This window comes from Schistocerca piceifrons, chromosome 1 (genome assembly GCF_021461385.2).
Source record: "Schistocerca piceifrons isolate TAMUIC-IGC-003096 chromosome 1, iqSchPice1.1, whole genome shotgun sequence".
Lineage (NCBI taxonomy): Eukaryota > Metazoa > Arthropoda > Insecta > Orthoptera > Acrididae > Schistocerca > Schistocerca piceifrons.
The window spans coordinates 123,585,401-123,601,351 of record NC_060138.1 but is presented as its reverse complement, the minus strand read 5'-3'; the positions used below and the strand labels follow the sequence as shown (position 1 = coordinate 123,601,351).

At 38.6% G+C, this 15,951-nt stretch overlaps 1 protein-coding gene across 1 annotated transcript; it reads left to right on the top strand.

Moving 5' to 3' along the window:
• Positions 1–1,835: 1,835 nt before the first annotated feature.
• Positions 1,836–15,233, top strand: LOC124794322 (translocating chain-associated membrane protein 1). The gene is made up of 7 exons (XM_047258086.1): positions 1,836–2,112; positions 2,475–2,776; positions 4,620–4,835; positions 4,921–5,030; positions 5,113–5,260; positions 10,501–10,661; positions 14,146–15,233. The coding sequence occupies exons 1-7, from the start codon at positions 1,984–1,986 to the stop codon at positions 14,238–14,240; spliced, it is 1,161 nt and encodes a 386-aa protein (XP_047114042.1). The 5' UTR covers positions 1,836–1,983; the 3' UTR covers positions 14,241–15,233.
• Positions 15,234–15,951: the final 718 nt, after the last annotated feature.

Genomic DNA, 15,951 nt, shown 5'->3' with positions numbered 1-15,951 from the left:
TGGAAATTACCCTGATGTGAAGGATTCGATTATTATGTTCGTTAAGGGAGCTTGTATTCTTCCTATACATTGTTCCAGTAGACACATTAGTACCTCAACTACGTCTACTGAATTTTTACTTTTTAGTTTTTCTACGGGTTCACAGACTTCGTGCTCTACTCTGCAGTTAGTAGTAACATTATTGTACGTAGCACATAATTATTTACAGGTACTATACTTGCTTTCGGAATTTTTGCACTAATTTCTTTGTAATACTTGAAAAATTCTAGTTCACATAGTTTCTAGGTAGTATGGATCATCTGTTATTTTATCCTGCTTCCTTCTCTATATGTTATTATTCCCCTGTTTGTCTCTCCCTGTTTCCTTTCTTTATGAGATCTGAGACTGATTTGCTTTTATTCTGTGCATATTATTTTATCATTAAATGACCTTTTTGCAGCAATTAGCATCTTCCTATAAATGTTTTATACCTATGACAAAAATTTAAGAATTCTGGCTCACTATAACTCTTTCCCATCCAATGGAGGTACTTGGAAGTTTGGGAGGACTTCTTAGTAACCACCGTTAAGCATTTATTTGTATGAGACACTGATACTCATTTGGGTACTTTTGGAAATGCCTTTTCAAAGTTCAGTTTAAATAATTTTGAGAATTTAGAGTATCTCACATTTGCATTTCTTGCTTGCACTTCATCCCAGTGTTAGTTTGCTGGTTTCGAAACATCAACATTTATTTTCTAGTAAAACTATACATAGCAACATATTAAATAATATTTATAAGGGAAAAATAAAGCCTGTTTATCTTTTCTATTAGTTTCTTCTTACATAAATAATGTCATAAACAGCTGCATTTTTCTCCTTCATTATAACTGACTTTTTCACTTGGGGTAGAGGGAGACCAAGAGATGAATACACTAAGCAGATTCAGAAGGATGTAGGTTGCAGTAGGTACTGGGAGATGAAGGAGCTTGCACAGGATAGATTAGCATGGAGAGCTGCATCAAACCAGTCTCCGGACTGAAGACCACAACAACAACAACAACATGGGCATCAAATTTGTTCTATTAATGTAAAACCGAAACAATTATTCGTTTGCAGATACCTGTCCTCGCTTGTGGTAGAATACTCAATAGAGAAAAAATGTCCAAGTCTTCATGGAACATTTGCAGGTTCCGACGAAAGCAAAGCATTGTAGTGAAGTAAATATGAAGAAGAAACAAAAGCACAAAATACACTACTATAACTCGAGCGATTGCGAGAAAAATAGGTTACCAACTTATGTTAGCAGACGACAACACAGTCAAAACTTTTTTCTCGAAAATCTTCACGTGACGTGACGTTACATGACGGTACGTTGACGGCCTGCTTGAATGTTAACATTTGAAAAGCATTGTCAAATATTTTGACGTGACGTGACAGTCAGGGTGAATTGATGTTCACGATTTCGCGATAAACCCAATACTTTAATATTCAAAAATGCTAGTGGAATGATTACTACGGATATCGTAAATTCTGTTTATAGGCATAAGTAGGTATTTCTATTTTATGGTTATAACAACACCACGCTAGTGCTGTTAGTTATAGGCAGAGGGTTTTGGTATTCATATAATATCATAGATACAATATTATTATTTTTTTTACGTCGACTATCGATACGTCACTCACGTTGACAAACCAATAGTGTTGAAAACTTTTGAGGTGCTTTACCATTGTTGATCTTCTTAAATTGTATATTAGCCAGCGCAAATTAATTTCAGAATTGCAGCGTACAAACTCCGTAACATTGTAAACTGGGACACTCATTTATCTACAGCAGTGCCAACACAACATCCGGTACTGACAACTCGTAAGCTGCGTGGTGTGTGGGGGGACAACACACAGCTTCTGTTCAGGGGCAGACTGCTACTTCCTTTTGCTGGACGTGCGCTTCGCACAGCTGTTTGGCTGTTAACCAGCTGCGAGTACTGGGTACGCAAACTCGAAGATGGGACTTAAACCAAGAAAATCGTCGTCAAAAAATCCACCAATCTTTAGTCATGAATTTTTCATTCAAAATCACGCAGATATTGTATCTTGCGTTGCAATGGTGTTCATTATTGGTCTTATGATACAGGTAAGTTGTGCTGATTCAAAGTGTTCTTGCTTGTGTTGTAGATCAGTATGGTATCAGCATTTTACAGTCTTTTTTTTGATTGAACTGTTTTACACATTAAGCGTTGTTGGCATAAATATTTTGACTTTTGTCCATAAAAACTCTTGACAGTCGCTGTACATATGTAGCTAGTAGGCACCGATGAAGAATGTTACAGTAAACAAATGTTGAGAAATTACGCTGTTGTATCTCAATTTAAATTATTTTGAAGCCTGAGAACACAATGAAATGCTGATGTTTTTTTTATTTATTTAAGAGATATGCAGTTGTCATATATTTCATGCATAACAGAAATACCAAAATTATTTCTTTCTTTGTTATAGGTGACATCACCGTTTGCATATATGTTCATTGCTGTTCATCATAATGTAACGCAGGAGACCGAAACCCCACCTGGTGAAATACCTGTGGTGCATTATACATATGGCTTGAAAGATTTGTGTGCTGTTTTCTTTTACTTCCTTATCTGCATTGTAATGCATGCTATTATTCAAGAATATGTGCTGGACAAAATAAGCCGCAAATTACACCTGTCTAAAGTGAAACACAGGGAATTCAATGAGTCAGGGCAATTGATAATATTCTATCTCCTCTCAGTGCTGTGGGGTGGAGATGTGATATTCAGGTTAGTAGTGACAAGTTACTATCTAGTAGTCTGTAGCCAAAATTGTTCTAATGTTACACACTTGTTAACAGTAGATATGCATTTTGCCCTTCAATGTACAATTTATTCTTAAGTGTTCTGAATTGCTTTTGTATTCATCACTTGTGTGTTTCGTATTCCTTTGTAGACTTCATTTGTCCAAGGTGAGAATTGTGTAATTACCCTGCAGATAGAAATAAAGTGAAGCGACCTTACTTGTTTGTAACATAATTTTCAACAGACTTTATTAGCTTGTTGACAGTTTTGAAATCACAGCAGACCTAAGAATGTGAACCTAAAAGAGGTGCGATAAAGAGAGAACTCAAATTGTTGAGGTGTGTTTAAGTAATTGGAGTAGTTAGTCAGTGTAGATACAGAAGAGAGCTTATTTTATTTGAAATATTAATCATTTTAAATTCTTTTTCTTTGATGTTGCAGTATATAAAACTAAGCATTTTTCCGTGAGGAAATGTTGATGATGTAATACTGTTGACTTAATTTTGGGCATTTTAAATATGAATGATTGCCCTACCAAATCAGTAATCATTTATGAGATACAACATAGTGTTATCAGTAAAAAAAAAAAAAAAAAAAAAAAAATTGGGGCAAGAGAAGTTCTTGCTTGGCACTCATAGAACTTAAATAGAATACAGTTCCAACTGTGTGCATTATCTGTTTGGACTTGATTTTACAATCAGCTGGCTATTTGCTTGTCATTGTTCTGGGCAGTTCACATTCGAGGAAAATGTGATATGGTTAATGTTTGTCATTGAGTGTATATGCTTCTCTTATTCCCAAACCACTTGCTTTATTGACTTTTAGCCACTAGTTATATATGTGTTGTAACTAACTGAACACAGTTAATTTCTCACGTGTATTTGTTACATTGCAGACACGTTGGAAAATTTAGTAGTTTGTATTCATTACTGTTAGCAGTGATGAGAGGAATGTTGTGTTAAATATATAATGGAGTATTTATTCATAATGCCATTTATTATTATGTGGAGGGTGGTGTAAAACTAAGTACCTTACATTACATCAAGCTAGGATGATACAACTGTGGCAACCATTCATTGGTCTTCAGATTAAAGATGCAGGTAAATTTGAAGAAAATATTTTATGAACAAGACATTCTAACCGTACTGAACTATGGCTCTGAGATTGAATGTTCAGAAAAAGTTGATGGTGCAATGGAATGTCTGTTCAGACAGACACATCCAGAGTGTCTCTGGAATCAGCTGGCAGGGAGCAGCCCAAGATCATGCCAGCTAATGAGAACTGCTGAAAGCTTACCTCAACATGTTACGTGAAGAGGCCTCATTGTTTTGTGTCAGAAATGGGTGTTATGTGACAAGATAGAATTTGTCAGTGGGATATATTTTAAATGAACTTATTGGGGACGGTGGTGTTATGAAATCCATATTGTAATTGAGCCTCGTGGGTAAATTGCCAGAAATGTGCATTATTCAATATAAATGTTGCTCAAAGTACAGAAAATAAAATAAAGTCGAATAAACAAGGTATTAGTGCCACTATATTGACTGTATTCTCAAATCTGGAGCACCAATACTCCAAAAGTAAGATAATGGATTCACATTTGAAAAACGTGAGTGGATTTTCTCCATTTAGCAAAATATATGTGTCACATCATTACTGTTCTACCAGAAGATGCTCAAAATGGAACAGATGTGTGCCCAAGCTAATTTTTTTTTTTTCATTTTATCATGTTTAAAGATCCAGTGTTTGAAAAATTGGTTAATTTGCTTTGAACGCCTTCCCATTTTTTATACTTTACCTGAAAAATGTTTCTCTTTTTTTTTTTTAGGGAGGAGTATTTCATGAATATATCCTTGCTGTGGGATGGATACCCACACAACACAATGATATTCATGTTCAAGTTTTTTTACATTATACAACTTTCCTACTGGCTCCACTGTTTTCCAGAGCTATACCTGCAAAAAACAAAAAGAGAAGATATGCCAGCCCGTATTAGACTGGCAAGCATTTCTCTTGTTTACATTCTTGCAGCATACTTACTAAAGTAAGTTTTTAAATGAGATAATATTTATTTTTTATTTGTGTGTGATTTCTGTCTAATTTCTAATGACCACTATTATTGATTTCAGCTTCTCTCGTGTTGGAATTTGTCTGTTAGTTCTACATTACAGTTCTGAGGGCATGTCACATGCTGCCAAACTCTTGCATTTCATTGACAAAAGTGAAAATGACAACACAGGTAACTGTTATTTCTTAGTGTTAACTTTTGTGTCACTAATATAATTTGTTGGATTTTAATAACATGTTCATTATTCTTACAGTTGGTTTCATGGTTGCAAATGTGATGTTTGTTATTGTGAGACTGGGTTCCATAATTTTATCGGTCCTGACCTTTTGGTATGGCCTGGCACTCAGTGACAATCAAGGACTCGATATTGCGACAGGAAATTTCAACATACCAGTGATTAGGCAAGTATAAAACAATGTAAGACATATTAAAGATTTGTACTTGGGGATGTGAAGAGCTCATGTCTGTTAGAGAGATAGAAGTGGGTGGTATTTGGAAAACCAGTAAATACGTCTACTGTAAGTGCTTTGTGCTTTTTTTGTTTATTGTATTGCAAAGTAAATTTGATTATCATTGATTGTTCTTGATTGTATGTTCAATTCATTTTTGTATTTACATTGTGGTTTAGAACACTATTAACATATTTGAATCTGAAGCAGTTGGGATAAGTCTGTTGAACGTTACATTTGAGACTATTTGCTTCACTATCGAACTCTTTGACACCTACATCAAAAACCTCTGCAAGGCTTTTCTCTCCTATTAAATCGGCACAACTTATATTCGGAAACAAATCTTCCAGGTAGGGTACTTCTCATCCTCTGATTACACCCAGCCATTGAAAATCTCTGTGCATTACTCCACCAAGGCTATAACTTTCTAGAGGTGAAATGAGTTTCTCTCTCCATGATACATACGTCAGACTCCACCCACTCTCATCTTCCTAGCCACAGCAACATTCTTCTCAAGCCTTGTGCTTTTATATTAAAGGAGACCACTAACTGAAAAGCAGAAGTGGTGAGTCATTGGTAGGCACACAAGTCTAAAGGAAACTTGCTAGCTTCCAGAGTGATTTTTTTTTCGAGGTAGAGTAAAATGCGGCTCCAGGGGGAAGAGGGACTGGCAGCAGGGAAGGGGTGTGTAGTGGCTTGAAGGGAGGCAGCCAGTTTGCTAACTAGTAATGTGGGATGGAGGGGTGCCAAGTACACAGGCTAGGTATGTGATACATGGTTTTTGGAGCCAGTGGAGAGTGCCACATGCTGAAGGTGATATCAGGATTGAATTAGGTGGGGGACAGGACAGACGAAGGGGAAACTGTTGAGTGGATGGTGTAAGGATAGTGTATTACCAGAGGTGGAGGACAGTATGATTATTGGAGCAAAGGAAGTGTTGCAATGTTAACTCCCATCTGCATAGTTCAGAGAAGCAGGCGGCGGAAGAAGAATCCAGATGGCCGGGGGTGTGAAGCAAATATTGAAACTGAGCATCTTGTGCCCAGTTGCACATTGTGCCACTGGATGGTCAGCTTTGTTCTTGGCAACAGTTGGCAGTGGACATTCATCCTGGTGGGCAGCTGGTTGGCAGTCATACCAACAAAGCTGAGTTATGTTTGCAGTAGAGTTGATATATGACATGGCTGTTTTTAAAGGCATCCTGGCCTCCATTGGAATCTGGAGGACATTGGGAGAGGTAGATATGATAGTGGCAAGGCCATGGACATCTGGGATTTGGTCTTGCTTGGGGGGGGGGGGGGGGGGGTTGGTAACATGAACAGTAACCTGTAGGTATACAGAAAGTAAATGGATGGTGATGGTGGAGAGCCGGTAAAGGAAGTGGAGTCAGCGAAGGAAGTGGTTGATATCTTTGATGTGGGATGCTGGGTTTTGTGCAGTTGGTCAGAGGTGTTGTCAACACGATCAGAAATTGGTTCAGTCGGAGCCCAATAGCCAGCTAGAATGAGACATCCAAGATTGTTGGGTGTGTGGATTTTGGGGAGGTTGTAGATGATGAATGTGTGGGGTGTTGTTGGTGTGAGAAGGGAAATTGACTTGGGAGAGGCTCTGAGAAGGGCCAAGGATTTCAGTAGAAGGTGGCAGGTGGAGGTTATGCTGGGCTTCTGGGATGGGATCACTGTGGAAGCCAGCCTGTTAGCGGAGGCCTTCTGTGAAGAAGTCACTGTGTCTCATCACAATAGTAGTCTGCATGGAGGATGCCTTTATCATCTTTGCTACTGTTGAACATGATTTCACCGAACGTCCTTCAGACTCTAAACCCACCACCTCACTCGTTATATAACTTAACAGTTATATCCTGACTCTCAACTATTTTTCATTGGAAAGGAAGGTATACAAACAAGTCCACAGCACCCTCCTATGCCAAATGGTTTATGGGCCATCTAGAGGGAACCTTCTTAGCCTCCAAAAACTCCCAACCACCAGTTTAGTTCAGGTTCAGTGATGATGTCCTCATTGCTTCACAACCTCAACGCCTCCTCTCCCATCCACTTCCCCAGATCCTCCTCAGCCCAATGTGCCACGTTCTTGGATGTTGACGTCAACCTCTCCAGTGGCCCCATCACCACCCCTATTCACATTAAACACACTAACAAACAACAGTACCTGCATTTTAACAGGTCTTCCCTTCCACACCAAAAAAAATCCCCTCATAGAGCCCAGCCACCTATGCAAGACGTATCTGCAGTAAGGAGAACCAGTATGCTGAACATCTTATGAAGGCCTTCACAGACAGGTGTTAACCCCCTACCCCCCCCCCCCCCCCCCCCCCGCCCTCCCTTGCAACCTCCCCCCTCCCACAGGCCTAAGCCACAGATTTCCCGTGCCATATCCTTACACAACCTAAATGCGGCCACACCACCACTACCGTAAATCAGCTACAAACGAGCAACCCCTCTCCCTCCGAATCGCCCAATGTCCCCTTCAACTGGAATAAGTGAACCATATGCCACATCAGGACTTTGATTATCTGTTATCGTGCCCTGAAGTGTGGGACATCCTACCAAAGACCCTTCCTCTTGAAGTGATGTTCCATCACATACCCAACCTACAGAACATCTCAGTCCATCCCTATGCTGCTCACACTACCAACCCGTCGCCACAGGTGCCAAATCCCCATGGTACACCACAGTGCAATACTTGCCCAATAAATCCACCCAGAACTTCCTAATCCAGTCCTGTCACATGCTTATCTCCCCCCCCCCCCCCCCCCCCCCCAACTCCTCCTTCTCCTCCTCCTCAGTCAGAGGCCGGGCCACCTGTGAAAGCAGCTGTTAATACCGCTCAATTTTTTTATGACTGTATGCCTATTAACCAGCTGTCCACCAGGATGAAAGGCTGTTGCCAAATTATTGGCAAGAACACATTTGACCACCCAGTGGCACAACATGCAGCCGATCACAATATTCCAGTTTCAATGGCTGCTTCACAAGCTGAGCCATCTGCATCTTTTCCTGCACTACCAGCCTCTCTGAACTGCGCAGTCGGGAGCTGTTCATGCAATTCGTCCTTCGCTCACATAATTGTCCTGGCCTCAATCTTTGACAAACAAGTGTCGCCACAGCCTCCACCCAACAGTTCGTTTCCTCCGTCCTGTCACCCTCTCGCTGTGGTTGATTTACAAAGTCCTGCTCTTCATTTGGAGAAACCCCCTCAGTAAATTATGAACAAGTTCTGTTTTAAGTCAAAACAGTGATTGCTACCCAGTCCCTAGTGTTTCCCTCGTGTAAAAAAAAAAAAAAAAAAAAAAAAAAAAAAAAAAAAAAAAAGTCCAAGATATACCTGTTATTGTAATACCCCATGGGAGTTTGAATGTGGTACAGTATTCCATTTTCTTCACCAGGGCTTAATGCTGCATATGGTTGAAGAACTGTGCAAACACTTGAAGATGCGAGAGGTCCACTTTGTACTTGGTGTGTGTTGACGGCCTGTCAGACATCCAGGTTGATAAGAGTTGTCATCCTTGCTTTTGAAGGTGTTCGTGTCCTGAGAAATCAAAATCATGGTGTATCATTGTAAAGTGAAGTCATATTGCCCACTCCAATGTGGTGCTTTAAATACCAGCAGTTTGTGTGCATATGTCTTCCAGTTGTACAGAGGACCTAATTTGTGCAGATAAAATTTGGCAACCATGAAAACACGCCATGTGGGCTATTACCTTTCTGTTTTAGTTGCATAGATGACAGCCCTACCTGATCCTACTACCACAACCTTAAGGTCTCTGATAATCTATCACATTTTGAAGCTTGGGAAAGGTACAATCACTTGTATCTGGTATCAGTGGCATTGACTTTTGCCACAATTGTGATAGGCCATCGGCAGTACCTCGAGCATTTACTCTCTGCTTTCTCTCAACATAGACCTCTGGTAGTCACACACGTAAATGAGCCCATAGGGGAAGTAGGCTTTCCTCTCTTGCAGTTCCGGCTGTGCTGTCTTCTGGGACCATCACATCTGGCTGAAGAAGCAGCGTCCTCTTCTGTCCTCTATTGGTGACAGGGCTCATGGTATGAAACTTTCTTCCAAGAAATCTGCAGATCAGCAACCCAGCACCAACCAGTGGCTGAAGGAACTGCTGGTGGTGGTTTCTGGGACTGTCCCCTCTTCATTTACTATCCCCACAGCAGATAAGTCCTCCAAAGAGTCCCCACCCTCTAAAATAGTTTGAAAAAAAAGAAGAAATCACAGCAGGAGGCTACTCTGGTGATTGAGGAGGTGCCAGGTCCCCCCGCCCAGCCCCTCCCCTCCCCATCATCACCGTCCAAAGCCCTATTCATCAATGCTGTTCCACTGCCACCGATGACAGACAGTGAACCTGGGGTGAGCTTCCCTACGGGCACCTTTACACCTAACCAGGTCACCCTCAACAAAATAATTAAGTGGAACTGCAATTGATATTAGTCACTTATAAACACAAACAACAACAACAAATGTATCTGGTTCTGTGATTGTGTTGCTCTCCAAGAAAAGCATATTTAACTGATGACTGTTCTCCAACTCTTAGAGGTTACCATGGATTCTGTCTTACTCTCTCCCCTATCCCCTCCTTTCTATTGAGGATTTCAGTGCGTATAACATACTGTGCGGGCATACTGTATTTCCTGGAAGGGGCCTTCCGATTGACCAACATCTTTCAGATCTTTGTCTGATACCCTTTCGTACTGCCCATGAAACTTTTTTGGTTATCAACACTACAATCTTTTCCCCAATCTTGACACTTCATTACAATGGTCATTATATGATTATCTTCGTGACAAACATACGTCTCTTCATCCTAGCTGTGGGCTAAGTTTGTCGTCTACTGTGTCACCACAGAACAACTGTTCCAGGTCTCCTTTGTGCTGATATTTCTACAGATGCACTGGTTTGGGCTGGATGCTGCCTGAGACTGCAGTCGTTTTAGTGTGTGTGTGTGTGTGTGTGTGTGTGTGTGTGTGTCGTTGACGAAGGCCTCTTTTACTGTAAGCCTCTTCATTGTTTTCTTTTTTGCATTGCTTTCTCAGTGTAGCAAGCCATATTAATTAATTATTTGTGTGTTTATGAATCATAAAAATGTAGTTTGGCAGTGTTAAAATGATGCTCCTTGTAATGGCTAGTAGATATTCATTTTGGATGTCTTCCTATGGTAACAGGATAGCAGCATTGGTAGCAGTTTGCACGCTACAGGCCTGGTTGATGTGGAACTTCATCACACAGCAGCTGAAGAAGCTGCGAGAACAGGCTGCACTGCAGGCCCCTGCACGAAAACCCAAGCAGGACAAGCGAGCTGCCAGCAAGAAGAAGAAGGAGGAGCGTAAGTTACAACCAATTCTTTGACATGTATGATCAAAACGTGACAGGAGTTTTTGTTTTTCATCAAGAATCTTTATTTATTCATCATCAGTGTCAACTTTATTGCCCTTCAGAATACTCCTCTTTGGATATAATGCACTTGCGCCAGCACTTCCTCCATTCTTGGAAGCACCTCTTTTCAGCCTTGGCAATCGAAGGACATGGCACCGGGCCATGCCTGGTGAATACGGTGCCTGAGGCAATATAACGGTTTTGTTTTCTGCCAAAAAATCACGAACAAGCATTGAACTGTGAACAGGAGCATTATCGTGATGCAGTTTCCACAAGTGGTTCTGCCATGGTTCTCTCCATTTTATTCAGATTGCTTCACACAAGCAGTGTCTAACTTCCTGGTAGTATTCCATTTTGACTGTATGACCCTAAGGCAGGAATTCATGATGCACTATTCTGTTGTAATCAAAGAAAACTGTGAGAAGAATCTTCACATGTGATCAAACTTCTCAAATTTCTTTCGCTCTTGGTTCTTTAGTTAGTTTCCATTTATACGGATGGGGCCTTAATTTCAATATCATACTCGAATACACAGGTTTCGTCACCTGTCATAACTTTCTTCAGAAGTTTTGGATCATTGTTGACTTCATTCAGCAATTCCTGTGGGGGTGTCTTCACAACATTGTTTTTGGTCAAAATTCAACAACTTCAGAACAACTTTGCTGCAACATTCTTTCATGCCCAAAACATGCAAAATATTTGATTGGCCTGAGACAGACGATATGCCGACATCATCAGCTACCTCCTTGATGATAATTCGGTCATTTTTCCAAAACCATTTTCTTTACTATTTTCACATTGTCTGCAGCAATAAATTGATGTGCTAGGGCATCCAGGACGGTTGTAGTTTTCAATGTTTTCTCGACCTCTTTGAAGCGTATACACCACTTGTAAATTCTTGTTTTACTCATAGTAGAGTCGCCAAAAGCACAGTCAACATTGTTAATGTGGTGCTGCGCTTTATTCCATTTTTCTAGCAAAATTTAATACATTTCTTTGATCCATCTTTTTTGAGAGGAAAACACATGTAACATTTTCGACTGTCAATAATAAGCTGAAAATTCAAAACATTTGAAAATACAAACATGCATCAGGAACATGTTTTACAACTGGATAAAAAAAAATTAAAAATGGGATGTTTAAAGCTCACAATATTTTAAAAAATCCTGTTAAATTTTGATCACATGCCGTACATGCTGAAATATTTCATGTTTTCACTACTACTCCTCTATCCCTATTGGGTGAGATGGTCAAGAGCACAAGACATAGAATCCTTTTACAGGAGGAGCAGGGCTCAATTTCCTATCAGCCCATCTTGTTTTAGGTTTTTTGCTGTGTCCCTAAACCATATCTGGTTAAATGCTTCTGTCAACTATAACATTTTAAATCTACCCTTCCTTCCTTCCTCCTCACCTGCACATGAAAAACTGTGTATGTTGTCTTAGTAACAGACTTATTTCAGAAACTACTTGTGCAGCTGTATCCTTCCAAAAGTATATAATGACAGCATGATGACATAACTATGATGTTCTAAATACTATTTTGTTATTGAAGAACCAATATTGCATCACTGATCCTGAGTTGATATGCTGCGTGAATGTGTAAGCACATGCAGCCATGGAACACTGTTCTTGCTTGTTCTTATAGCTCAATGTGACAAAGCAGTTCTTGAGTCAAGAAAATTGACAGTGTTCCACAAGGCGATCTTTTCATCAGGAACAAAATCAGTGCTCATTTGAAAGTAAAAACTTGTTTTTGAGATGAACTGATAGCTACCAACTACAGCACCACCACCACCAGTCTTATGCAGGTCTTCTGGCATTTTGCTGGTGTTGCAACCTCCCTATAGAAAACAGCAACCTCATGGAAGTTCTCACACTTCATTTACACAATGTTTTGCACTTTCCCGGTTGTGTAGAATTTAAACTCACACTTACCTTATTTGGCTAGTGTAGGTTTCTTACAGCTTTGTTTTCATTGTAAAGAATTGGTCAATTGGTCATTCACCAAGTGTGCTGAATCAAGTATGCTAACCAATTGGAATCCAGAAAATCAGAAAAACATGTTACATGGTTTTATTTCTTCAATAGTGATTTGCATGTGTCTTAGACTTTTTATTTGCCATCATTGTAGGTTTTAATGTGTTGGTTGTGATTGTACAACTTTCATTTCAGTATAACATAAGAGAAAAGGATAAATTGGTACTGATCTCATAAGAGTTGGTGTTGAATGGCAGACAGACACAATGATAGATTTCAGTGTTATAAACTGGACTTTCAGAATTCCATTTAATATACTTCCTCACTGGCACAGAGTCTTTTGTAAAGGTGCAAATTTCTTTTGATATGCAGGATGGGAACCATCTAACGATGCTTTGGTGTTTGTATCTTTTGTGAAGCCATGTTTCATAATATTTGACAAACGATTCTACACATATTTAATAAATTAGATAACTTTAGAATATTGTATTAATAAGAATTATTAAATTCATAATTTAGTACAGAGTTTGGCCAATTATGTTCCTTTGTGCAGAAAGTTCTCATCAAACACAGATGTAATATCAGCCCTGCTTCAGAAAAATACCGTTCCAAATAAATAATTCAGTACTCAGCAATGGAGCTCAACTACCATTTATCTGGATAAATTAATATTAACTGCCCAAAATAGTTAGGAGATTACATAGTATCTTTCCAAGATGTCCTGCGTATGATGGTATAGCTGCTTACAGGGATGTGTCATCCCATTTCTGAGAAAAAGAGGTCTTAACAGATGAACATACAGATAGTCAGATAACAAATGACAATAAAAAATCCATTTAATATAATTACAGATTAACAGTTTTAGCATTTTCCCCCTTTCTTATACTCTGAAATCTTGCTTTTTGCCAAATTTCACAATTCTAGATCAATGGGAAATACTCCATAGGTTTTAATGAGTGGATTGGTGAGTGTATATTACATAAATGGCTGTATTTTTTATTGCATTGACTTAGAAGTGTAATATTTTTACTCGTGCAGAGGAATGGAGATCTGAATGTGTGACATAAATTTGTTATCCCTTCCCATTCATGAGAAAAAGGGTTTTTGACACATGGACAGACCAAAAAGTGATAGTAGAAGAGTTCTATTGTCATGGATTGAGGTACCAAACCCTAAAAAGAGTAAAAAATAATACTTCCATGTTCAGAGCATTTTGCTCCTAAAGCTGAAACCATTGAAGATAGGAAAATGCAGTTATTTTATGAATGTGGAGTGAGAGCACACTACATTGTGACAGCACATACATTGTTATCTTAAAACTTACATCCATAAGGCTTAGGCATAGTTTGTAGCTTTATTCCTGTCTCATTTTATTTTTATTTTTTGTATTCATTTATATTGAACATTTTGAAACAAGTAAGGAAGATCTTTTAACATTTCGTTCATTGTTTACAGACAAACGCAAAGAGGAAGATGATGAACTGCCAGAGGTGGATCAAAATACTAAGAAGTCACTACGATCCAGAGCTACTGCAGTGAAGTCCAAATGATACAGACACCGTGGTAGAGATAAATCATGAACATCACATTCCATCTTGTTGATAGCAGAAGTTTGCACACATTTCCATACCATCATATGTCTTCATTTGGTTGTCAGTGAGAGTTTGCACAGTTTATGAAAGTTAACAGGTTAAAAAAAAAAGAGCTCAGTTATTTCCATGGAATCAAGCAAAGGCAGTCCTTCATTGTTACAGATGCTGTATGTCTTTCACTCCTTTTCATTCAGAATGAAGTCACTGCCTTTTCACTTTTTTCTGCTGTAATCAGTTTACTTTTCTGTCAGTGGCTATGTATATTTGCTGGAGGAGCATAAGAGACCTGGTTGATTGTGATCATCATTAAACTTGTTCATTAGCAGTGAAAACTGAATTGAATATGAATTCAGTAAGTGCAAGATATATCTTTAATGAACACATGGAACATAACTCTAAACATGTGTGTGAAAATTGTTTTGTGTGGAATTCAAGGAGCTTGCTTTTATCTGGTTCACTATATAGGTTTTTGGACAAAATTGTTTTTGTGGTTGCTACATTTTCAGATAGATTTATCTCAAAAGATAAAAAAAATTAAAAACATATTAATGAAATTTTGATGTTAATGCTTCATGCTCAGATCTCTGGATTCTGCGCCTTACTAGCTACATTGGGAACTATTGAAAGTAGCAGTAATGCTTTTGTTATCAAATGTAATGAAATGCTGAGGCATAGCTGGGTGTAGTTCCTTTTGCTCTCTCCCCGCAATATCATGTTTAAATGTTTTTATGAGCTATTATATAGTTCATATACTGCAACTGTGGACTGTGACATTATAGTAGATTTTTCATTGGAAATGAATTGAAGCAAATGTAGAACACTAGCAGGGTTAGTGTTCGAGCTAAAGTAATGTAATATCATTGTGTTTTTATGAATTGCATGTATGTTAGATTCCTGATATTGATAGCCTTTTTAATGCTTTTAAATAAAATTTTTCATGAATGGTTTCTATTTAACGTTGTCTTCATTGGTGTGAATGGAATTGCGAGATACATATCTGAAAATTGTCTTTATATGGCAATGGTGCAATAATGTTTCATGTTGTGAACATGTCTTAAAAATTCTGTTATATTGATTGTAGTTTCATTGTTTCTATACAGATTCAGGCTCTCATGACAAGCTGAATAAAGATGCTACTGTGTGAATAAACTGGTTATGATTTTTAACCATCATAATGACTGTTAATAAAATTCAGAATGAAATATTTTGTTCTTGACCATCCTATCATCACATTTTAAATGACATTGCTAAACTCAATGCTTTATACGAGACACATTTAACATCGATGGGTCCAGTACGTAGCAGCCTGTGAAAACATACCACATTTAACAAAATTCAGTAGATTAGAATGGTATTGGTTAAACAAGTGTAATAGTAAAAAAAAACCTGGGTACTACTAGTACTTAGCCAGTGCTGACATAGTAACAGTAATTAGTAAAAGTGAAATAACTCGGTCAGCAGGAGAATATTACAATCACTACTTGGTGAGACCCAACAATATGCCAAATGAGTGTGTCATAATTAATGATGATTCGAATAATTAATAAGTTTTTCATGGCTCTGACTTTAAAGTGTGACCCATAAATTTTCTAGCAAGCAAACTTCTCAGTAAGACTGTTACGGTTATTGGATCATTTTGGAAAAAAAGTTAGATGAATTAGGAGAGAGA